The sequence below is a fragment of the Antrostomus carolinensis genome, unplaced genomic scaffold, assembly GCF_000700745.2.
Source record: "Antrostomus carolinensis isolate BGI_N321 unplaced genomic scaffold, ASM70074v2 scaffold3716, whole genome shotgun sequence".
Lineage (NCBI taxonomy): Eukaryota > Metazoa > Chordata > Aves > Caprimulgiformes > Caprimulgidae > Antrostomus > Antrostomus carolinensis.
In genome coordinates this window covers 440-26,662 of record NW_010321007.1, presented here as the reverse complement: position 1 = coordinate 26,662, position 26,223 = coordinate 440, and the positions used below count along the sequence as shown (strand labels likewise).

Genomic DNA, 26,223 nt, shown 5'->3' with positions numbered 1-26,223 from the left:
GTCCTGTGCAGAGTCAGATGCAGTTCCCCTCTGGCTATGGCTCACATCCTGCAAACTATAGTGTGCCCTCAGGACACTATTCCCAAGTGCCCAATAAAGCTGCTGCTTCACATTTGGATAATCAGTATAGAGCCAATTACTATCCTACTTACTATTCAGCACCAGCACAAAATGTTATGACACCTTCTGTGGGTACCAGTGTGTTGAATACACAGGAATCGCAGCAGTTGTACAACAAAACTCCTCCCCATACAGTGGGGTCAGCTGAAGGACCTATTCAAGGAGCAATATCATCTGCATCCTACTTGCATACGAGTGCTCAGCAGTCATATTCAGCATTTGGCAGTCACTACAGCACTTCTGTCAGCTCTTCAGTTGCATCTCAGGGATTTCCCCTTAATTCTGATCACTACACGATGCCTGTGGTTTCTAGTGCCGTGTACGCGAGCGTTTCCTATCCTGCAGCTGCTGGCAGTGTGTATGGGCAGGCTTTTACCTCTCAGAGCCTACCTGCTGTTGGACAGTTCAAAGAGACAAATACATTTTCTAACCAGAGTACATCAGTACCTCATTCACTTCAACAGCATGTTCCCATGGGATATAATTCAACGTTATCAACTACTTCATCTGCTCAGTCCATTCAGGACAACCTCAGCAGAAATCTCTCTGGATCCGTTGCTAAAGTAAACAACCAAATAAATACAGGTATGGTATTATTTGAAGGTTAGTGAACTTCCAGATGTGGCTGGGAAACATCAGAAGTCATGTGCTTTTGTTGGTTTGTACTTGTTCACTATGCAAAATTCTGTATTGTAATTTTGGATTCTGTTTTTATTCATTCTTGAAGATTTTCTCATTTGGTTACCACAGTCCCCATAACAGCAGCCAGTCATATCACTGACGTTTCTTTTGAGAGATACTGAAAAAGACACTATTTGGGGGATGGTTTTAGTTTATTGTTTTGTTTGGATTTTTTTTCCTTTAAGTGACCTTGGACAGGAATTTTTTCATGCAGTTTTGAAGGAATGTGTAACTTCTGAAATAGGTCTATTAATCACAAAGATACTTTTCTGGCTAGAGAATTTTTTTAAGTCATGATCTAAATTGATCCTTTAAATTTTTCCTTAGTGAATGTGCATGCACTCTTTTCTTCAGAAAGCTCAGAGAAAGTGGAAGCCTCCATGCATTTGGAGGCAACTGGGGGTTTTTAATTAATATTTTTGTAAGCATTTGAATGAGAGCAATTTCATTGATTTTAGCTGTTTTTTTGTAAGCAATAACTTGATGTTTTTAGTATGGATGTAGCTGTAGAGAATGAAGTTGTGAAGGTGCCAGTTGAGGGTGAGTGCACTCAGTCCTCGCTAGTAGCTGCAGCTTCTGCTTCATGGGAAAACTGAGTAAAGGTTCATAGGGTAGGCAGTACTTGGTAGGAAAAATGAAACAGATTAGAGATGTGGGAGTGCCTCCACATTGAGGCATCTTGTTCTCCCTCTGAGAGAGCCATAGTGTGTGCAGGAAAATTCTGGTTTTCTTTCTATACTGGTGATTTTCTTACTTCATGCAGTTTTGACTTGTAAGCTGTGCAAGACTAGTAGTTTTCTTTTTCTGCAGAGACAGATATTAGGGAACTATAGAATGTTTCCTTTTTTATGCCAGATATTTCAGATTATAGTTTAACGATGGAATTGCTTTAGTAATCCTTGTAGCCAAAGTTTTCTAAAACCAAGGACTTATGAAAGAATGTGGTTTTGATGATGATAAAAATTCGCCCGGGAAAACCAGCTAACCTTAAATCAAGCTCATCCAGTCTATGCCAAGGTTGAATTTAGTTTCAATATTGCTTTTTTTCCCCCCTAAGATTAAGATGTAGAGTTCAGCTCAGTTTTAGTAGTTTGAATATTAGTAGATTTGAATTTTGGCTCTGAGGTGCTCTGTGTGATTTTCTGCAGTATTTTAAAAATATGAAGCAAAATACTGTTTAAAAGGAAAAATAAGTAGCTCCTTAAAAAGCTTCTAAAGTTAGTGGCATTTCAAGGTTGAGCATAAAAATGAATTATTTCAAGGACTAAAGATTTAAAGCTCTGGCCAAAAAAGTTGATTCTGTTGCACAGAGTCTGCAGCTGGACTTGGCAGAATGCTACTATCATTCTGGAATAGTAACGTTTGTAGTACTTGTGCAAAACCAACCCATTTGGTTTTTGTTTGTTCAGACTGTAAGTGGGGTTTTTTACAGAAGTTTTTAATTTAAATGCCTGCTAATTTTATTTCCTTTGGGGGTGTCTTGAAATCTATGATTTATTCGTAACTTTTTTTTTTAAATAAAGAACAGCTGTTTTAAAGGTGTAACAGTGGAGCTGACCAGACCATGAAGGAATAGTGTGAGCAATGGATAGTCTTATTTTGGAACAATTCAGTGCCCTTCTTAAGGGAGTGTTGAGTTAATACGTGCCCTCAAGAAAACATGGTCATATTACACTTGAATTTCAAAGACCTGATGATAGAACTGGCTGTGTTAGAGGTTGCCCAAGGAAGCTGTGGATGTTCCCTCCCTGGAAGTGTTTAAGGCCAGGCTGGATGAGGCTTTGAGCAACCTGATCTAGTGGAAGATGTCCCTGCTGATGGCAGAGGGCTTGGAACTGGATGATCTTTAAGGTCCCTTCCAATCCTAACCATTCTATGATTCTGTGATTTAATAGATACACACTTTGCAGTAACAAAAATGAACACTGATCACTGTTTCCGTTTCACTTGAGTAATACTGCAGTACTTGCTTTCTTTACCAGACTGTAGGCATAATTACTTAACCACATTCAAATTCTTTCTGAAGCTTGTAAAGCTGCTGAGATAAGCATGTCCTGTGCTTTGTTGCACAGTGCACTGGATTGTGGAACTGATTTATCTGGAGAATAACTTTTTTCTCTGCCCTCTGAATCCCGGCTCAACCTCAGCGCACACATGATTCTACGTTCACAAATACTGACCTCTCAGTCTCACCCCTGTGCCTGGGAAGGTCATGGAACAGATCCTCCTAGAAGCTATGCTAAGGCACGTGGAGGACAGGGAGGTGATTTGAGACAGCCAGCATGGCTTCACCAAGGGCAAGTCCTGCCTGACCAACCTAGTAGCCTTCCATGATGGAGTGACTACATTAGTGGACAATGGAAGAACTACAGTTGTCATCTGTCTGGACTTCTGCAAGGCCCTTGACATGGTCGCTTACAACATTCGTCTCTCCAAATTGGAGAGATAAAGATTTGATGGGTGGACTGGTCAGTGGATGAGGAATTGCTTGGATGGTCACATCCAGAGGTTAGTGGCCAATGGCTCAATGTCCAGATGGAGATCAGTGACGAGTGGTGTCCCTCAGGGGTCTGTATTGGGACCAGTACTTTTTCATATCCTCATCAGTGACATAATGTGATTGAGTGCATCATCAATGAGTTTGCAGATGACACCAAGCTGAATGTTGCAGTTGACATCCATGAGGGGTGGGGTGCCATCCAGAGGGATATGGACAAGCTTGAGAAGTGGTCCATGCAAATATTGTTCCACAAGGCCAAGTACAAGGTCTTGCACCTGGGTCAGGGCAATCTCCAGTATCTGCAGACTGGGGGATGAAGGGATTGAGGGCGGCTCTGTGGAGAAGGGCTTGGGGCTACTGGTGGGTGAAAAGCTGGACATGAGCTGGCAATGTGCGCTTGCAGCCCAGAAGGCCAACTGTATCCTGGGTCATATCAAAAGAAACGTGGCCAGCAGGTCAAGGGAGGTGATTCTGCCCCTCTACTCCACTCTGATGAGACTCCACCTGGAGTACTGTGTCCAGCTCTGGAGTCCTCAGCACAGGAAAGACATGGACCTGTTGGAGTGAGTCCAGAGGCAGGCCACAAAAATGATCAGAGGGATGGAACTTCTCTCCTACTAAGGAAGGCTGAAAGAGTTGGGTTTGTTCAGCCTGGAGAAGAGGAGGCTCTGGGGAGACCTTATTGCAGCCTTTCAATACTTGAAGGGGGCTTATAAGAAAGATGGCGACAAACTTGAGCAGGGCCTGTTGCAATAGGACAAGGGGTGATGGTTTTAAACTAAAAGAAGGTAGGTTTAGACTATCAAGGAAGAAATTTTTTACAATGAGGTTGGTGAAACACTGGCCCAGGTTGCCCAGAGAGGTGGTAGAGGCCCCATCCATGGAGACATTCAGGCTGGACAGGGCTCTGAGCGACCTGATCTAGTTGAAGATGTCCCTGCTCACTGCAGGGGGTTCGACTAGATGAACTTTAAAGGTCCCTTCCAACCCAAACCTTTCTGTGATTCTGTCTTTACTGATTAGTAAAGATCAAATGAAGATAGCAGCCAGTAGCCAGGCTGAAGGAAGAGCTGGACTGTTTTATTACTAAATTCTAAAGTCTTAAACCATTTTTGCAGTCTGGGGCTACACAGACTACCTCCAATAATACCCAACTTTTTTTTAGTCTATAATTCAACATCTTTGGCTAAAATATATTAAAAATTAAATTGCTAGGACACCTGGCTAACAAAAGATGGCAAATAATTGTTTGGTCCAGGCATAATTGATTTACTTTTTGGGACACTGATATGCTTTCTATGCTTCCCAGTGCAGTCTTGTTCTTAGATGGATTTATTTTATATATAGTATTCCAATTGTTTGTAGCCTTTGAAAAATTGAAAGTTATTTTGTCATTTCTTGTACATCCTTAGAAAAGTGTCTGAGTACAACACACAAGGATTTAAGGAAATTATGAATGATTCATAAGAAGGCATTTTTCTGAATATTTCGTGCTCCCTGCTGTTCTCCAGGAAGGAAACGATGATGGAAAGCAGTTGCAGTCTTTTCTGAGCATAGTTTTTAGCAAAATTGCTTGGAAAAAATTTAATACATAGTGAAATTCCCAAGCGTGCTTTCTGTGACTGTTCATGTAAAGAAATATTGATACAGTGTCCTGCTGTTAGTCAGAGTGCCAGTAAGACAGTTTGCTGTCATTGCTGCTGTGCTGTGAAGGAGAATCCTTAAATTATAAATAAGCAAGTCTTAGAAAGATTGTCACTTGGGATACTACTGTCTTAATGTATTTTTCAGTAGGAGTTTTCTGTAGTCATTGAACACTGAAAGCTCTCTGTGATGAAAATGAAACATTCTTTATATAGAAGAATGCCATGTTTTTTAGTAAGATGTGTGATTAAGCAGGACTTACTCGGGAAACTTAGGCTGGCATAAGCTTTTCACAAGTTTGTTGATTTCTAATTTTTTTTCTACTTGAATTAGAGAAGTTCTAAGCATTGGACTTCCAATTGGATTCTTAAATAAACCAAATTGTGCAGGGCCTTGGAAAGCCTCCGAAATGCAGACTCTTTTAACATCAAACCCCTGAGCTGCTGTTTGTCATGTACTGAGGACATAGAATTGCAACAAAATCTTTCTCTGAAACTTTGGCAGCCACTGTCTCAAATCACTGAAGTATTTTCAGTCAGGCTTTCCGAGATTTCACTAGAAGAAAAGAAAGTTATTTTAGGAGGAAACTTTTGCTGGAAGTTGACTTGTTTTGATGAATAGCAGCCAGTGGGAATAATTTTAATTGCTTTAGGAAGTATAAATAAATTAGAATACAAATACTTATTTTGATTTCTTTTTTTTTTTTTTTTTTTTTGCTTACTGATTTAAACTAGTTTCACCTAGCAAAAATGCCCTCTTCTAGTTTTAAATTCTATATTTCAGCAGAATTGTGTTGGTATAAATCTGTCCAGAAATGGTGTTATGCTATGTAAATAATACACTATACACTTTGTATTATTTAGGCTTTTTGTCTTTCTAACTCAGGAGCTTTCCTTAATGTATTTCCAGGTTATTTCAGCTGAAATTGGTGTACTCTGATTTTTCTTCATGCTTTTCAGTCAGTTTGGATGTCAGCCAGGATGCCCAAATTTTACTGGACTCCTCCCTGAGGAGAGGGAGATGGAGAACTCCTTTTGTGGGTGTATGGTATGGGTTTCTTTGCTTCCTGGATCTTGTCTACTGTCCTGTAATCACAGGCAGTCTGCTTGAGCAGGAGACACTTTAATGTCTTTATATCATGCACATACTTCCCCTTATGTCAGATCAGGATCTAAAGTCCTTGCTGCCCCAGTTCTCTAGGAATGTAGGCTATAATCCTGTAAATCTGCTAATATAGATGTGGTTGGAAAAAGAGGAAGAACTGCAGCTGAGATACAGAAAGGCATCAGATAGGATGTTTTTGAAAACCAAGCTGCAGGGAAGTGGTGAATCTCTCAGTAGAAATTGCCTGTTATGTTGGCGGGGTGGGCAGGAAATCAAGATTGCAGCTGTAGCAGCTCAAAAGGGATGGTTCTTGCATCTCTTCTGAAAACTTGAAGATATGGAGGTGATGCACTTTTTAACTGCTACCTCTAGGTATCAAGTTGGAAATTAAATAAAAACTTTTACATGATAGCATATAAGAAAAATTATGAATTACACTGCTAATTTATACAGCTCTGCAGATTCTTTCTGTAGTACAGCTTTTAACTGTAGATCTTTGTTGGTACATGGTGTAAAAGGGAAGGACTCTCTAAGAGAATGCTTATAGGTAAAATTATATTGATTAATAGAAGTATTATGGTTAAGATGCTATTAGAAACAGTTGCTATGAAATAATAGAAGAATAGAATATAAGAATAGAATAATAATTCTTATAAACCATGCTGCTTGTCATTCTGTCCCTGGTATAGCCCTCTCCATGGTTGGTTGAAACCCAGTCCAGCTGAATCAGCAAGAATAATAGAATTTAGAGACATAGCAATTATAGAAGATAAGTGATTAACTTGGAGTAAGCGAATTGTGAAAGGTTACATATTTCAAAATAGACATAAGTTAGATGTCATTATGTAAGTTTTTCTTAGAAGTGCATAGGTGAACAGACAGGAAGATTATTCAAGAAGATAAGTGAATACAGTGACCAGAATGGGACCAGCAGGCTGCACACTTGAGACGAGATGAGAAGAATCAGCTGTGTTTAAAGACCACTATGGACTCTTATAAAATTTAAAATTAATGAGAAATTTGGCACTGAGGGTTCATGGGAAAACACCAAGAACTTTGAAAATAATACCTATTATATAATGTTAAATTTAGCGTATATAGAGAGCCTGATTTTTGCAATGCCTTTGCCACTCACTGAGGTGATGGCCCAACTCTGAGTTATAAATAAAGCAAACCTAGAGTTACCCACCGACCGAGTTAAATTTGTTTAACACATGGCTTTGTAACCAAGTGCTATACTTGGTCATTTTTTGTGCAAGAGATGTTTGTGGTTGAAAGGCACAAGGGAATACTTCAGTGCACATTAAAGGGGAGAGGAGTGGAAGATGAAAAACAGATAATACTGTGTCACTGAGACTGGATTTTACATTTATTGCAACCTGACAAAGCTGTTGGCTTTTCATAACATGGGTTGGTGGGAATGTTGTATGGCCTAATTGGGCTTGTCCTGCATAAGCTGATGGGGAACTTGTACTCTAAGCTGGTGTTCAGTCCTGCTTTTTCTTGAGATAAGATACACCATCCTAAGTTGATCAGTACTTATATGCCAAGGTGCAATCCTCTTACTGGCCAGAGGAGGAAAAAAAGAATTAAAATACAGCCTAGTTATCATAACCGTAGATTGTCTCATATAATGATACTTACTAATGGTGTATTTTTAAAAATTAACTTTGTCCAAGTAACTTTGATCGTAGTTACTTACACCTTTTGAAAACTTTCCAGAGTCACCAAATGAAGTTTAACGTGCAATTTTGCAGGTTGGATTTTTGTACAAAGAAAAAATTACATTATTTTTTCACTCTGAGTTTAAAAACGTTTTCTTTACAATACGTGTAAAGGATGCACATAATTTTGAAGGATGTTTCGGGTAACTTTTGTTTGAGAATAGATGGTAGTACTTGGCATGAAGGTATTACATCTTCAGCTAATCTGGGTGTAAATTAGTTTTGAACACATGACACTGACATAGCATTTAGCATGCTCTACAGCAGTTCTTTATGCTGCAAGGATTTCTGTATTGACTTGAAGCATGGAAAATGTTGCAAAGAACTTCCCTTGTCTTGCAGATGACACTGACATAGCATTTAGCATGCTCTACGGCAGTTCTTTATGCTGCAAGGATTGCTGTATTAACTTGAAGCATGGAAAATGTTGCAGAGAACTTCCCTTGTCTTGCATATCTTGCTTAAGGAAACTGTGTAGCTACCCTAAGAAGAACATTTCTGCTGACGGGTGCTGATGCTTCCATGGGGAGTCTACAAGACATAATGTGTAGAAGCAGAGGTTGTAGCAAGTACATTTCACTAGAAAATGCTGTGTGTAGCAACTTTAGAGAAAGACATATTTAAATTTTGATAACACTTTTGAAAAAGCTGTTATGTGCTCAATGTTATATTTGAAAGCTACATAATAAATAAAAGTTCCATTAAGGTGGTGAAAATGTATGCTGCTAATTTTGATGGTAAGTTAAACAAACAGAAGGATCATTTTAAGCTGCTTCTTCTTCTTGCCCCTTTAAAGGAATCTAAGGTGGTGAAAATGTATGCTGCTAATTTTGACGGTAAGTTAGACAAACAGAAGGATCATTTTAAGCTGCCTCTTCTTGCCCCTTTAAAGGAAGCCTCAATTTCCCCATAAAGTCCTTTCAGGTATGAACTCTATCATTTAAGGAAGTCAGAAACTGTATGAACTGCGCTGCTATATGTGCAGAGGAAGCAGAGTTAGTATTACATGTGCATCCTCTAGTGAATTCTGTAACTTGAATAAGTCCTCTACAAGTGCAAACAGTGAATTCTGTTGTTGCTTAATTTCTGTGTTTGTTTACTAAGTAATATTAATCACAGAATCACACAGAATCACAGAATGTTGGGGATTGGAAGGTAAAACTATTTCCTTTCTATTCTTATTTTTAACATTTTAGTCTGTCAGGTTTTTTAGAAAGAATCATAATTTTTTTTTTTTTTTCAATTTATAAACAAAGAGTGACCCTTTTAAAAGCTAACTTAATTGGAGTTAGATTGTCCTTATCTGATAGGAATTTCAACTGGACTGTGTTAAATCTCTCGAAGCACTAATCTGACTTCTTTAAGCAGATTATATCTAGCCCAGATGTTTAAAACACATCAGAAGTTCTGCAGAATACTTAGGGTTGATTAAAACAGATTGCTTGCAATAAGGGTCTCGTAACTGAGTACCAAAATTGCTAAGTGCCAGTCCTGTGAGGGAGGCAGAACACTGGTCTACTACACAGCCGACTTTCAGGTTTCCTGCCTGTGGGAGGAATATTGAGAGGGAGCTGTCCCACAAGGACTGTCTTCCTCTTATCTGGAAAGAGGAACCTGTGAAAACAGAGTTGTGTGGATAGATCAATTTAGCTTCTGCTTAATCTTGATCTTACTGCATCAAGCTTTCATTTTTCCTGTTAGTTTCAGAGCAATTTGTTCATTTTAACTGAGTTTTAACATTACAGATATTTAATTTTAATAAACCCAACGACTTTTCCATATATGCTTGTTTGAAGGCATCTCTCTGAAATTCTGTATTACTTTTTTAGTTATTGTGAAATCAAATGTGATTACTTTCATTGCAGAATTATCTGTGGAAATACAAACAAAGCATTGCTGCTTTCTGCTGTTCTTTTCAGGTGGCAATGATTCTTCACAGCCCATGCACTCTCTGAGCCAGAGCATTCCATTTACCAAGCCTGGAACTGGAACATCTGCTTCCTCTGCTGTGATCTCGTCAGTAAGGGCACCTGCTCCAAGCCTTTCTTCACAACCACGATCTTCACCCACTGTTACACAGTCATCAGAGTCGGCCCTTCAGGAAGGTACTAAAAGGGAATGGGAAGTTACAGTACGGTGCCTTTGTGCACATGAATGCTGTAAGCTTCATTGCTGCTCTTCTGCATTTGTCTGAATGGGGTACACTGCTTGCATCTCATCAGGCTCCCTCAGCGTTCTTGTTTGGTACCACCTTGGTTGCAGCTTCTCTTAGCTCTTCTGTTTGATTTCCTTTGGCCATTTGTCGTCTTTGGCTTGTTTGTCTTGTTGGCAGTCTTACATGTCTCTTCCTCAAAAAGCCTTTCTTTTAGTTCCCTTATTCTTGTAAAAATTGCTCACTATTTTAACTGCTTGGAAGAAAGTCTTAAAGGTAGCTTTTGTAATCAGTCTGGGTTGAAAAATCAGATGTAAACTAGCAATTTGCTAGTGCTAACACTGGGAAACAGAGTATTAAATTCAAGCTGATAGAATTGTTTTCTTGTTCCCTAGCTGTAAGCTCCTGTGGAAAGTTGCTGCAGGAGTTCTTACAGGAGAACAGAGGAGTTCTTGTATGAGCTCCTTCCTATTCTGATGTTGGTAGCCTCTTGACAATGAATCAGTTGGGTTTTGAGCCTTCTTCAGCCACGCTAATTCTGCCCTGGTGTTTTGTCTTGCCTCTTGATTGATACATGTTCTGTAGTATTCAAAATCTAATTTACTGCACTGATTTTATTTTTTTGGCTGTGTTTTCTCTTGGTAATTTTAAATTCTTATAGAAAAAGAACTCTGTATGTGAGGTCGAAGTAGGCATTAATTTTGTCCATAACAATATGATATGTCTAGTGTTCAAAATAATTCTCAAAAGCATGGTGTGTGACTGTTAAAGCATTTTTTTTTTATTCTTAAATTTCCAAGTCCTCTGACGTAAATGTCTGAATTACCCCTTTTCCTCCATTTCCTCCACTTTTTCTTTTTGAGTGGAAGGTGTAAAGAAGTAACTTGTCCGTGAATCAGCTCTGTGTAGCTTACAGGCAAAAAGATAATTCTTCATGGCTACAAAGTGCTATGTACAGTGTACCCTTTTAAGGAGAATGATAAATCGGTTTTTGGAATTGTACTTGGTTCTTGCACATTTTCATAGTTGATTTTGGTACTGGGTAGAATTTGTAATGTAGATGTGCTTACTAGAAAAAAACTGTTGCTTCATCTTACAAAGAAGTTGTATAACTGTTTCTAATGAGAAAAAAGAATCTTGGCTGTGCTTGCCTTGTGCAATATATGTGTTCTTGCAGCGATTCCTGTATAGTGCAGGAACACTTAGTACATTAAATACAAATCACTGCTGAACTCTTCACTAAATTCAAATACTTCCATGTAAATGAAGGTTAATGCAATATGTTGCTGAATGAGCTGAATCAGCACACTTTAAAACCAACAATATACCTATGTAAGGAATATAAAGATAAGTTGTCAGAAGTTTGCATTGATCTAGTTGTATTTATGTTAATATAATCAATAATAAATCCATGAACGTGTTGTCACACATGTATCTTTAGATGATATTTTTATGAGCATTAGAAGGCTTCAAACTCTTTTCATTTCGTTTCATTTGAGGAGGCTCAAATACTTAATGTACTCTTGCAATACCTTTTTATCAACAATTAAGTGTGATAACTTTATTTGTAGAAATTAATCTACTGAAAAAATAGAACATATCTACTGAGTGCTTGTTTGGGTTGTTAGGATTCCAAGTGTGTTTCTCATTCAGAGATTAAATGGACTGATTTTTTTTTCTTGTTACAGTGTAATGTTGTCTACATGAAAGCAAGCTGGAAAACCAATTTGAATAATTTTTAAAGTGGATTTCATTGTTTCAAACTCCTGTGTGGGCATTCCTATACAGAGTTAAAATACTCTAATTGTTTACTTGGCTAAGTTATAACAGAACAAAAAACTTAAAATGTATTAAAACCTATTTAATCATATATAAATATCTTTACAAATTTAATGTAGATAAACTAATTAACTAATTAATGGCATCCTAGAGATGAACTTTGAGAATGTGCGTCCTGTCTGCATATTATTGTAGACTTCTGTAGGGTTTATGTTGATGAGAAGAGCTGATGAGTAAATTAAAACAATTTTAAGCAGAATTGTTTAAGAATGGAGAAGAGGAGGGTTCATTTTGTAAGAATGTAATTTGTAATATTAAGATCTTAGTGCTGTAGTAAGTTCATTGAAAATATGAGGGTTGTGGGTAGAGAGCCAGTTAAAGACCTTCAGAATATAGTTAATTTTTCCGTGTGGTTATTTAATTTTTGGTAGGGCTTCCATTATGAAACTTAAGCTGCATAAAATATACACTTTACATTTTAAAGTCTTTTTGGTATGGGTGGTTGTACTTAAAATACCTAAATAGTTGGGTTTATTTCATAGCAAATGATTTCTTATTCCAGTTTAACCTTTTGTGTCCTCCCACCTACATTTCTGGATGTCTGTTTAATATAGTGGGGTAAAGCCCTACAGTGTGATATTACTGTCAGTGGTGGCAGGGTTTAGAAATTTCCAGGCCAAGAAATTTGTGACTGTTTGAATTATGTGATTGCATTTTAGGCCAGACCTATGAAGTAATCTCAAAATAAATAATGATTTCAAAATAAGCTTTTGCCATTTTAAGAGTGGGAGATTTTAATATTATTAGCAACTCTGTGAGAGATCCCAAGCAGAACTGAGTTATTGCAACAGAAGTAACGACAGGCACCTGGTGGCACTTGGAACTGCTGTCTTCAGCTGCCCATTTCTGCCCTTCAGTTGCTCTCTCCCCTGTGCTGGCCTACTGGTGGCATTGCTGGGCAGCGAAGCAGAACCGGAGGCTTCTCCACTTGAGAGTGACATTTTAAACTAGGTTATTTTTCAGCCAGATCAGTTCTCAGGTTGTTTTTGTGGCTGGGCAGTTGTGCATGCACAACACAGGTGCATCCTAAAGGCAGAAACTTGTAGTACTGCTGGCAATGAAAATAAGAAAATCTCTGGAAACTGATAAGGCTGGTAAGAGTCAAACCAGCCCTCCCTCCAGAGGATTCATAGTGAGTGATTCCTAAACTTCTGTGTCACTAGCACATTTTTTAAAATCTCTTTTTCTATCTTCTTTCTGAATGTTTGCATCCTTTATGTATGTGACCAATGTCTGGAAAAGGGGGAGCTTCAGCAGTAGTAGTTTGTTTTCCAGAAAATAACATTCCAAAGACTCCAAAGTAGCATTAGTAGAATGACTAATTCAGTCTTTTTTTCTCATCTGCTTGGAATTTGTTCCTTGGCATGCCCCTTCCAAGTAGATACACTTTCGTTCTTCAGCTGTTGTTTACATTGTATTTGTTAGAGCTCTGTCTTTGCACTCTCGCACTGTGCCCGTCTCCTCTCACTGTGACTCTCTGTGTTACAGTGCATCTCTTCTTATCATTTCTTGTCATCATGACTTTTTTTTTTTTTTGCCTTTTACTTGCATGTTAATTATTTTAAGTTGTTTTTTCCCTTTCACAATAATGCAGTTGTTCTGTCTTATTCCTCGGTAGCTCTCCCAAGCCTGAGAAAAGACATAGTCTCCTTGGCTGTAGTCTGGTTTTGTGCAGAGTATTATTTTCTTGTATCCGTATCAAGTGTGTCCAGTAGGTTTCATGAAAGATGGGACTGTGAATCACTTGAGTCAGTAGTGTGTTTAGCGGTATAGAGAAACTGAAGTGTTGTACCTCCTCGATTGCACTTGGGTTGATTTTGCCTTCTGTTGTTGTGACTACTTGTATTGTGGAGAAACTTGATTGGAGTTGTAGGAGTATTAATGCACTAGATAAAGAAATAATGTCAGTCTCTTCTTGCACTGACCTCTGTATCAAATTTCAGCTTCTCAAGAATGTTGTGATCTGGTTTTGCTCTTGTTTTCTTTTTTACTCCCACTGTTGGAATAGATACTCTTCACCTTGATTCTGTTGGTTTTTCTTAAGTGAAATTAAAGTGGTTCTCTTGGGTTCATTTGCTAACCCTTTTTTAAAAAGTCATGAAACTAATAGAATTTTAGCCCATAGTTTAAATAAATAAAGGTTGATTAAAGTTGTGGATGAGGGGGATTATTAATTACCATGATGGTTTCAGATCATGCATAACGTACAACAGTTCTGTAGAGCTTTATAATACTGCTCTAATGGTGCCATAGTGCTTCTACAGGAGAAAAAAAACTCATACAAGTTTTAAAAATTTTGAAGAGTTTTGAAGAATTAGGATATTTTCTTGCTATAGCAATCCCTTGGATTGCTAAGAGAGAAACAGTGGTCACTTGCATTTATTTAGGATGTCTCTGCCTGACTACAAGCATATTTAAAATCCTTGCTAACACTACCCCATGACAAGAGAAACTTAAGATTTCTTGGAGGTGCTGAAATTGCATTAATAATGAGTAATATAGGAAATTAATTATCTGTGCCATTTATGCTATTGCTGCATGCTTTGCTCTGTTTTAAAATGGTATATGTATGTGCTGCTTTTGTGTATTGTTCACATATGTTTAGAGTTGATATTGTAAAAACAAACGAAAATAACCAGCAAAAAAAACCCTTTTACCAAAAAACCTTGTAGGTTATGGTTTTTGGGTGACAGTGGTAGCAGTTGAGTTGTCACCAGATCTTAAAAGTGGATAGTGTATTTAGGTGCTATATATGGGTCTATGAACTGGAATTTAGGCAGTAATTTAAAAATAAAACTAATAAAGTTTTCAGGTTTACCTAGCTTAAATGTCACTGTGTTGCTGAGGTGTATGTTTGTACTCTCACATGTTGCAGCAGTATATTTCATTAATTTTTGACAGTGTGTGTTCAGAAATTCAACGTGAATTTTTCCTGTCTTAAAAAGGGCAGTTGTGCCAAGCAAAAGTTTAATATTAATGTTTTCATAACACAATTTGAATTTATCTGGGAAGGTACACATTTATTTCTATATATTAACTACAAACTGATATTAAATACATATGTAGGAAATCTGTGTGTTTAACTTCCTGATGTGCATGTGTGTACACACACATACATATATATATATCTCTATATAAAATTTCCTGCTAGTTTCTGTATACTACTAATACTTTGCTTAACTAGCCCACTAAAAACTGCTTCTGCTGTACTGCTTGTATAGTTCATATATGAACTATAATTCTGTAGTGTAGGGTTGTAGGTTTAACTTTTTGTATGTTGGGATTTTCTCTAGAATGGCTGATTTCTCTCACTTTAAATGCAATGATTTGTGACTTTCATTTCTTATCTTTTCTGTCCGTCTGACTCTTATGTTTGTGCTTTCCACTTCACAGGCATGCAGTATGGTGGATATGTTAATAATCAAGCTAGCTCTGCACCAGCTCCCTTGTCATCAAGTTCAGATGATGAGGAAGAGGATGAGGAGGATGAGGAAGCAGGTTGGCTTTAGCTTTACACCAGTATCTTGTTCTCTTCCTACTCAAGTTTTGTTCCGTATTTCCATCCCCTGAAGCTTTTTTTTCCTTTAAGACAAAACATCACTCTGACTCATCATGTATCAAGTTAACTAGAAATTTCTTAGCTGTTATTAGTATAGTGAACAAAAAGGAGTTCACTGGTGGTCAGCAAATGGTCCTTTTTTTGTCATATTAACATCAGATGTTTTGTATATCTAACAAAGTGTTATTCACAACTTGCAAGACTCCCATATTTGTAATATTTTGATTTGCAGAAGGTTTTAAACTCTTAACTGAAGATAACTAGCTCTAGAACTTGGACTGATAACTGCTTATGTTAAGCAACTAGATGCCATTTATATTGTTATATTAAAGAGTGTTTACCTTGTTTCCTATTTTATGTATAGGGAGCTCTTACAATTAAGGTAGTAAAGTAAATATTGAAAAGTAATAAAGCTTTTAAGACAGTAAATTAATCTCTGCTGCTTTTTTCTCTTTCTAAGGTATGTCTCTATGGTCAGACACATAAGTCCAGTTTTAATCTGCTTGCTTTGTAGGGAATTTTAAAAGTTTATCTACTTTTTTTTTTTAAGAAGCAGTTTGTCCTGATTGATTGAAATGCTACGTTCTTGGTTGCAAGGATTCTCCCTGTATTTTGTCAGAATGGCCCAGTTTTGTGTATTTGATGTTTCTCAACACCTTAGTTCCTTGGATGATAACTTATTTTTTCTCCTAACTTAAAGGAAAGTCTTCACAATCTATATATGAGCAGTAACAGTGTAAAAAAACTTTTTGAGATTAAACATTAGACTTTTAGCCTTGCTGATAGATGGAAGTAATAGCACATACCTTGTGCTGATATACTACTCCCATTTGTGTGTGCTGGCTTTGAGTATTAATTTAGGATAGCAAACTTTTGTAAATTTTCCTTTAAGCTTGTAATTCATATTGTAACTAGGCAGAAAAAAAATCAGTGCCGTATAATTCTGAGTTTTATTAAAATAATTAAATCTTGAAACTAGACCTCTGTGAAAACAGCTTAGTGCTCTCTTAATGATATCGTGAAGAATGGAGCAAAACAATGATGACATCCAAGTCATAATTAAGAACAATGTATTGGGTTCATGTTATTAATTTGAATAATATTGATTCAACTGTTCCATTGAATTATTAGTAGAACGTTAGAAGAAAATAGTTGCTGTTGTTCTTTTTCCACAGGGAAGGGCATTTTCAGTTGAAGACACTTGTCATTGTTCCAGCCAGAGAAGGACAATACTTGGAGAGTGCAATAGTATCAATATAAGTGATATTATTACCCCCAACCCAGTGGAGCCCAAGTGTTAGGATCCTTTGCATATCCTGTGTAATTGTTGCTATTTCAGATTTATTGGTTCAGTTTCTTTACTTTCTTACCCACATTCGATCTTTCAACAGCTTGAGTATTAGTATTAAATGATGCATATTGACTCTTGAATAACTTTTAAAATCTAAGAATATTTCATAACTTTAGATACCAGGTTTTTTCCTAATGCTGTGAGTCTAATTAGACTTTACCAGCTGGAAAACAATTCCACTTTGGGATATAGAGTTTGCTTTAGCTGTTGTGATGCAGCTACTGTTTGAATTCTGCTTTCTAGAGAGTAGGCTAAAAGAGCCAGGAGAGCATTTTGTTGTTGTTTTTTTTACTGCAGGGCTACCTACTGAATTATCTGCAGATAATTCTTTGCCTAATCCCATGCCAAAGTTTCTGTCAAAGGATATGTCAGATTTTTTTTTTCTGAACTGTAACCTTTGTCTCTTTACTTTGTTCCCTAAATCTACCAGAGACAAAGTTTTCATACTCCCTATCATCTTACTCTCTCAAGTTCTGTACTTCGCTAAAGCCTTGGAGCTGTCCTTGCATTTAAATTTGTCTTATGCACCCAGTTCAATATGCAGGCTACCTGATTAATAAGCATCCTGTTTTGTGCCCTGTCACTAGGAGTTAATGTAAATCCTAAACAAATCCTGTAGGCGGGTTTCTAGCTCAGGCAGGCTGTGCCAGTGCTTTTATGAAAAATAGGTGTTGGACATCTGTGTTTGTGTAGCGTCTCAATTTTTTTGTCATAGATCTTTAACTTTGTTGCCAAAGAGTTCTTGAAAATGCTGAAATCAAAAGTTACATTGGTAAAATAATTACTTAACTGTAGAAGCCTGTTACAAGTATTATTTTGCCCAAGCATTTTTTGGTAATATATTTTTATTTGTAAAGCATTTTTTTCTGTCTTCCTAATATGTTCTCTGGTCTGGTGCTTATTATGCTAAAGTGAATTTTGACAGCTGATGTAGGAAAACTGTAGTTTAATTTTGTGGAAATTTTTGTGTTTTTTATTGATGGAGAATCTGTGAGATTTCCATGACAGCTTAGAGCTTGAAGCTACTTTTGGTCTGCAGGAAACTACAACAGTCAACTATTTGTTTTCCAGTGAAGAGCGGAAAAGGTCACATCATAATTCTTGTTGGTTTGGGGCTCTTGACAGTTCTCAAGAATATGTTACAAAATTTGAAAGTTCTTTAGAAGCAAAGACCTTAAGTGAAAGGTCTTCAGTAAGTATATGGGATGCGCAGTAATAGGGTTCACTTTCTTATTTTAAGTTAGGCAGACCTTGTTTGTGTTTCAAAATATCCAAGATAATACTTTCTGATTAAAACTTTTGTATATGTCAGAAATGATGCATAGATTTTTTTCTGAAGTAGTAGAAGTGCAACTAAGTTGCATTATTTTTGCTTACAACATGTTTTTAAAATATATTCTTCCATTATTTGTCAAATTGGTTTCTCTTACCTTTTCCAGCAGGGCTTGGAAAGTATATAATATTTCTTCTTTCTAACTCATTGTATCATTAATATCTTCCTAGTGAAAAGAGCAAACTTATTTTATATGGAATTACATTATAAATGGATATAATTTTATGAATGCAATTTACTGTGGGAAAAACTCTTTAAAGAGTGACATAGTGGTTAAATCAGAAAGCTTGAACTTCTGTCTTACATATTCACAACTGTGCTTATATCCTCTTGGTATTTTTTTTTTTTTTTAATGCCGAACTAGCTTCTGGTCAGACAAGAATAACTTTTTGAAAATTCTTAAATCTTGATCTTGTTGACCTAATAAAAGTATATTTTGGCTTTTCTGTAGTAGGACTTGCCAAACCTTTAAAACCTGTGTTCCTGCTCAGGGAATAAAATAATGAATCCTGTTTCCTTCAGTTTCTAGAATAGAAAGAAATATGAAATTTGATAGAAAAAGAAATCTTGCAGTTGTGTTCTTTTATAAATTTCAGAAAAACAAAGGTAAATTTACAGTGCAAAACAGTCCAAAAACTGACGTTGTGTGATTTTTCACATTGTCAATATATTAATTTAAAATAAAATCTATTAGTGTTATGTTTTTTGGAATAGTTTTTTTGTTTCTTAGCTGGATGCTTTAAAGGCAAAATGCTCAGAAATATTCTATACAGTCATGAAGTTGCCGTGTTATTAATATGTCCCAAATTGCAATGATGTTGTGTTTCCATATGCAGGAGTCTCTTTACTTGGAAATCTCAATTGAAGGGGGATCAGATCTCAAATGTTTCACCATTAAGTTCTCCCTTGAAATATGTTCAGCCTCACAATGGGATGTGTGGTCACAGTTGATCCTTCTGAGTAGAACAGTCTAATTGCTTCTCTTTTGAGTCTCTTCTGTCACAAAAGTTACATATATAATTGTCTCTTTTGGTTTCCTAAATATACTTTTTCTTTTCTGCCACACTTTGTGATTTGGGTGTTTTAAGGAGCAGATACATTTAACCTTCTTGGCTCTTTTTCTTTGGAAATGTATGTGAAATGGCAGTGGAAGAAATATTTTTCAATATAGTTGTTTGAAGTGTTTTACAGTATGGTATTCAAGATATATGCATAGGGTGAACTAAAACTTAAGTATTAGGAGTCTTTTCAGTACTAACAACTATGTATGTACCTCTGTGCAAAAAAACAACTCTGAATTGCAACAACACAGAAAGGAGGAAAGATTTAAGTACTTGCCAGTTTTACTTGAAGGTGGGGATCTGAAGGCAATGAGAATCTTCTGTTTGCAGTTGTGAAGGAAGTACCAACAGACTTGTTTTTAAAATGTACATTACTTCAGCTAATGTAGTCTAGAAAGAACTTCTAGTTTAATAGAAATTTTTTTTTTATTTCAAGAAGCAACTTTTTTCATTGTTTTTGTCCTTTTCCCATTGATCTCTCTTGCTGTTTGTTGGGCATGTGCTTGCTTGTTTGTTTTTTAATACTAAGTTGATTGTTTATCTCTTCCCTTCCTCTTTGCGGTGGTAATAGCTTTCAAGTCTTAGGACTGAAGTGGTCTATTTTCCCAGGATCTTTCTTGACAGTTTCTTACCAAAGTTTTTAGAAAAAATTCTCAATCTTCTATTTCTCAAAAATTTGCCATTTTTGAAGCACTTAAGTTTAAATAATTTTCCTCCCCCAGGAATTGATAGTTCTTCTACTACAAGCAGTGCTTCTCCTGTTCTGAACAATTATGATGCACTGGAAGAAGGTGGTTATCCAGGTAAGCAGTTTATCACTTGTTAATTCTGAATTGTTTGTTTAAAGACTTAAATGCTTACTGTTAATTAACAAATAGGTGAGAGGAAATGCCTATGAAAGGAGTGGGGGAAATCATCAGAGAGAACATACCTTGCTTTTTTTTAATCACTTTGCACAACTTTAACACTAAAGTTGGAGTAACCATTTAATAAAATTTCCCTGTATCATAAGTCACACTTTCAGCACTACCCTCAACATTACAATAGAAAGTATGCTCTGTGTGAAAGCAGGCATCTTTCTCTTTAGCTATACTGTAGCTGATAATATTCGACACACCACTGAAGTTTTGAGACCAACAGTATCAGTTTGCAAAGATGCTTGGATCCAAGTTGGTTTTTTGGGGTTTTTTTTCTTCCTTTAAAGAAAATGGCTGCTATTTTGCTTATTTTTCTCTCTAAAAATACCAGGAGTGTCAGCTTTGTTCTAAATGAACCTACTAGCAGACTACCTCAGTCTTGAAATCCATAGAGCTGTCATAATGAGAGCAGGTGGAAAAGATGCTGTTCAATGTAGGTATGTTAGCCAATATTTTAAATCATAATTGGATTAACTTGAGAGGCCTCCATCTCTGGCTCCTTTGCATTGCGCTGACCTCTGAGAGCGTCACATTAATTTGCTTAGTTTGATGGGTTCCTGTGTAAAGTGAAATCTCTGTCAAGTAAAAAGCTGATATCACTATCCAAATAGGGCCTGGCTCGTGCAGTAAGGGTGGCAGAGGCATGTCTGCAGGATTATGAATTCCAATTTCTCAGCTAACCACTATATTTTAGTTCTGCTGAAAGTATATTCTAAAAATAACTTTTTTTTTGTTTTCCTTAAAGACTATCAGGATCAACTTTAAATTTCTTTGGTCTGTTGCTTTTGGCTTGTTTTGGTTTATCTTTTTTTTCCTTCTCCTGGAGTGCTCGTGCTAAACTTAGTTTCTTGGCGGTTAGTTTCTTGACTGGTTGGTTTCTTTGTCTGCCACTTTTCCTGGTGGATTTTACCAAGCTTAAATTCTTCTGAAACTTAGCTCACATTTGTAGACATTTCTAAAGAGTAATTTCATCTTCTTACAATTGTCAGGTTTTCTACAAATTTAGGTCTATGTGTTACTTTCAATTTGGCCTTTAAAAATGGTGGGACAACTGTGCTGCAGGGATATACAGCAGGGACTTGCATTACTTCAAGAAAAGCTCTGTGTCTACATTTAGAGAATGGTTCTATCACCTTAGCCTTATATTTTAAAAGTATTTCTAAGTGGTAGAGGAGAGACTAAGCATGAGTGATCTCTTTTTTTAGTTTATATCAAGTGCAAATCTTGGAATAAAATGTGGTTCTAAGGGGTTTTTTATTTATTTTTTTGTTCAGTCTAAATACTTTTTTTTTAAAAAAGAGTTTTTATTTTTTGTAAAATAGCATTTTGTTAGTAGTCATCTTCCCATGTATATCCCCTTTAGTAGCATAATTGCAGTAATCTTCCTTGATAATTTATTTGGTCAGTGCAGATAAACAACTTGATGGATTATACAAAAACTTACACATGGAAAAATAGTTGTTTGTTAAGCATTTAAGAGTTTCCATTCAAACTAAGAAAGAAACAGTAAGTATATTCAATACCTGTGGGATTTCTCTTGTCCTTCCAGAGACACGTTCTGTGACCAGCAGCCCAGTTCTTGCTCCATCAGTCCCCCAAACATCAAAAGCTTCTAAGCCCTTTGGTTATGGATATCCAACACTACAGCCTGGCTACCAAAATGCAGCACCACCTACTCCTGTGCAGCCCAGTAATCCAGGACACCATCCTGGGTTTCAGCACTACCCACAGGTTTGTATTTTTAATTTAAAAGTTACTTCCTGAGGTGACTTAATGGGAAAAGTAATATCTGCAGGAAATATTTATTTTTTTACATATTTCCATATTTTATTTGCCAATAAATGTTAAGTGTAGTATTGATGTCATAGCTGTGGATCTTAACTTCTTACTAGAAGACTTCTGAATTAAAATTTTCAGCCTATCTCCAAATAGTTAAACTTAACTGGTGAAGCAAACTTGTTATTAGCAGCATCCACAGTTTTGAGGCTTGGTGTTCCTAAGAGATATAATTTATTGATAGGAAGCCATAAAGAAGCATAATGAAGTACTTCATCAGCAAGTGCATGCTTGATCAGAGCACTATTATGGGCTATGGTCTCAAGCATTAAATCGCCTTACAAGCAAGGCATGGCATAGGGTCCGGATGAAGGTGCTCTGTAGAGCCTGTGCCGGGTGTGTGGTGGAGCAGACTGCCTGCACCTCTTCTATTTTGCTGGAAAAGAGAGCACCGAACCCCCAGGAAGTTGCGTAGAATCACCTGGCTCCCACTGCACACCTGAGTCACCAGAGAGTAGTGAAATTTGAATTCAGGGCAGACACTGAGGGAAAATAATTCTCTGCAGTGCTTCGTCATTTGTGCATGTGAAGGGATGTAGAAAACAAAACTTACTGATTTAGAAATCCCACTCACTGAAATAAGGCCCAGCTGGCAAATGTATTGAAGCTGCTGTTGTAGATGATCAAGATTCCTTACTGAGCTGAATGTAGTACCATAAGTTAGTGTATAATATCTAGGAATGCTTTCATTTTTGTGGAAGTAACATAAAATGTGACCTGAAGGAAATGTTTGTTTTAAGTTTAAAGACTTGGCTTCATCTTCACTATAGTGTGAGATGGAGTTAGGCTCTTTTTCGGACTACACAGAAAAAGGACAAAACCCAACAATTACATGTTGCAGCATGTGAAATTCTGATTAGACATATAAGGAGAAAATTCTTCAACCTGGGAGTGGGGAAGCATTAGAACAGATTGTTCTGTGAAATCTTCAGTCCTTAGATATTTTCAGAACTCAGCTGGACAAGGCTATGAGCAGCCTGGTCTGACTTTGAAGTTAGCCTTGCTTGAGCAGGAGGTTGAACTACCAGACCTCAGCAGTTCCTTCCAGCCTAACCTGTTCTCCTCTTCTATGGTGTTTTGTTTTAATTTAAAAATAAATATATAAAAACCAGTTTCTATAAGTAACATATTTGAAGAGGGATGAAAAAAATTGTCAACCTTTCTAGTAACTTGTTTTCTTATGCCTGAAAAGCTTGAAGGATTCTGTGTGACTTCTAATGTTGATTTCTATAATGAATTTGAATTTTGTCAATGATACATATTTGAAAGGTATGCCACATTTGTCTTAGCATTTTCAAATTTTTGCCATGCAACATTTTTCTTCCTTGTTTGGATTTGTTACTAACTACTGCCATATCTTTTTTTAATACATATCTGGAAGAATTGTGATTTCAAGAAGATTTAAGGTTATTATTTAAACATGATTGTGTGTTTACCCATTTGCAATGCTCTTACTTTTTTCAGCAATATCCAAGTATCAACCAGCTGTCTGCTTCCTTAGGAGGGTTAAGTCTACAGCACTCTCAGCAGCCAGAAAGCTTGAGACCAGTAAACCTTACACAAGATAGAAATATTTTGCCTGTGACTTCAGTTCCAGCACCTGTGCCTAACTTGAATTCTGATCTTAGAAAATTAAACTGCAGTCCAGAGTAAGTGTATTGTATCTAGAACAGCATCTTACATTTTTCAGTGACTAATAATTATTTAAAGTGTTAAAAAATGTCTAAACTGACTCCTGACTTTAAGTCTTTTGATAGAATCATAGAATCATTTTGGCTGGAAAAGACCTTTAAGATCATTGAGTCCAACCATAAAGCTAACACTGCCAAATCTACCTCTAAAGCATGTCTCTAAGCACCACATCTACACATCTTTTAAACACCTCCAGGGATGATATCTCAACCAGTTCTCTGGGTAGCCTGTTCCAATGCTTGACAACCCTTTTGTTGAAGTTTTTCCTAATATCCAATCTTAACCTCCCCTGGCACAACTTGGGGCCGTTTCCTCTCACCCTATCGCTTGTTACTTGAGAGAAGAGACTGAGACCCACCTTGCTACACCCTCATTTCAGGTAGTTGTAGAGAGTGATAAGGTTTCCCCTCAGCCTCCTTTTCTCCAGGCTAAACAACCCCAGTTCCCTCAACTGCTCCTCATAAGACTTGTGCTCTAGGCCCTACACCAGCTTCATTGCCCTCCTCTCAACACGCTCCAGCACGTCAATGTCTTTCTTGTTGTGCGGGTCCCAAAACTGAACACAGCACTCAAGGCCTCACCAGTGCTGAGTACAGGGGGACACTTACTTCCCTGCTCCTGCTGGCCACTCTATTCCTGATACACGCCAAGATGCTATTGGCCTTCTTGGCCACCTGGGCACAGTGCTGGCTCATGTTCAGCCAGCTGTCAACTAACACCCCCAGGTCCTTTTCTGCTGGCCCCCCCGCCCCTCCCCCCCAAGCCTGCAGCGTTGCATGGGGCTGTTGTGACCCAAGTGCAGGACCCGGCACTTGGCCTTGTTAAACCTCATACGATTGACCTCGGCCCATTGATCCAGCCTGTCCAGATCCGTCTGTAGAGCCTTCCTGCCCTCAAGCAGATCAACACTCCCACCCAACTTGGTGTTGTCTGCAAACCTACTGCAGGTACACTTGATCCCCTCATCCAGATCATTGATAAAGACATTAAACAGAGCTGGCCCCACTACTGAGCCCTGGGGAACACCACTTGTGACCGACTGCCAACTGGATTTAACTCCATTCACCACAACTCTTTGGGTTTGGTCATCCAGCCAGTTTTCCACCCAGGAAAGAGTACACCCATCCAAGCCATGAGCAGCCAGTTTCACCAGAAGAATGATGTGGGAAATGGTGTCAAAGACTTTGCTAAATTCTAGGCAGACAACATCCACAGCCTTTCCCTCATCCACTAAGCGCATCATCTTGTCATAGGAGATCAGGTTGGTTAAAGAGGACCTGCCTTTCATAAACCTGTGCTGATGGCCTGTCGCCTGGTTATCTAGTGTATGCCATGTGATAGCACTCAAGATGATCTGCTCCATAACCTTCCCCAGCACTGAGGTCAGACTGACAGGCCTGTAGTTCCCCAGATCTTCCTTCTGGCCCTTCTTGTAGGTGGGTGTCACATTTGCTAACCTCCAGTCCACTGGGACCTCCCCGGTTAGTCAGGACTGATCATAAATGATGGAAAGTGGCTTGGTGAGCACTTCTGCCAGCTCCCTCAGTAATGATGAGTTAATATAACCCCTTTCATTGGAAAATAAGTTTGTCCTCTGCATCCTTACACAAATGTTGAAACTGTCCTGCCGTCAGAATACGTTACAGGCAGTGTGAGTGTAGCTCGCTTATTAAAACATTAAGAAACCTGCTTAGTCTTTGCCTTGTTTTATCTACATAAAAAAAAAATCTGTTAATAAACTCCTTAATGTTGTGCAGTACATTTCCTAGAATGTTTTTGTAATATTGCATAGGATTTTTTCCAGAAAATTATTATGATCATGCCTAAATACACTGAATAAACTATGAGTTTATTTTACTGTGATAATCCTGCAATCATGAGGAATCTTTTCACCTCTAATTAACATTAAGTAGTATTATCTACTATCCCAAGTTAAGTGCAGCTAGTTATGATGAAAATTGCTTTCCCCAAAGATCTAATTCTGAAAGAAATTTTATTCATTACCCCAAATTAACTTGACTTACTGCACTAGTGACAATACATGGTTCCACCAGAAAACAGAAATGAGAAAACTGGCGTTGTCAGAATCATTCTCAGGTGTGGAACACTTTGAACAGCACTGTTTGTGCATTTTTTTTTTTAGTGCCCTTTATTTAGCTTTAAGTCCATCTTCCACTTTATGTACACAAAATAAAATATTTTTACTTAGTAGTTGAGATCCTTTTCTACTGTTTTCTTATATAAATATTACTTTCTGAGAATTAGTAAATATTGTATTCCTTATTTAGTTCCTTCACCCAAAAAATCGTTATAATGAATAAAAAAATACATCATTTTACGATGAGTGTTGTACCTAAAGCAGTTTTATCTCTTTATTGCAAGTTCATTTTGGTCTACTTACATTGCTGAACTACTTAATTGGAAGTAGGGAGTATTTTTTTGTTGTTGTTCTGTAGAAGGCTTTTTTGATGCATTCATTTTATTACATCAGCTTTGAGAAACACAGAATTTTTAAAATTTCAAAATTCTTTAAAATCAGGTGTTAACACAGTGGTTTTAAATTGTTTAACATTTCATTTTCAACATAATGTTTTTATTTCCTTTCAGCTCATTTCGATGTACATTGACAAATATTCCACAGACACAGGCTTTGTTAAATAAAGCTAAGCTGCCTTTGGGTTTGTTGCTACATCCCTTCAGAGACCTAACG

The 26,223-nt window shown here is 37.2% G+C and overlaps 1 protein-coding gene across 1 annotated transcript; it reads left to right on the top strand.

Moving 5' to 3' along the window:
* LOC104526324 (protein transport protein Sec24B-like) lies at positions 1 to 26,223 on the top strand (the record flags this gene model as incomplete). The annotated part of the gene is made up of 7 exons (XM_010169754.2): positions 1 to 705; positions 9,693 to 9,878; positions 15,158 to 15,262; positions 19,791 to 19,871; positions 21,535 to 21,716; positions 23,286 to 23,470; positions 26,121 to 26,223. Coding segments are annotated over 7 exons (1,547 nt in total), but the record flags the coding sequence as incomplete, so codon positions are not given.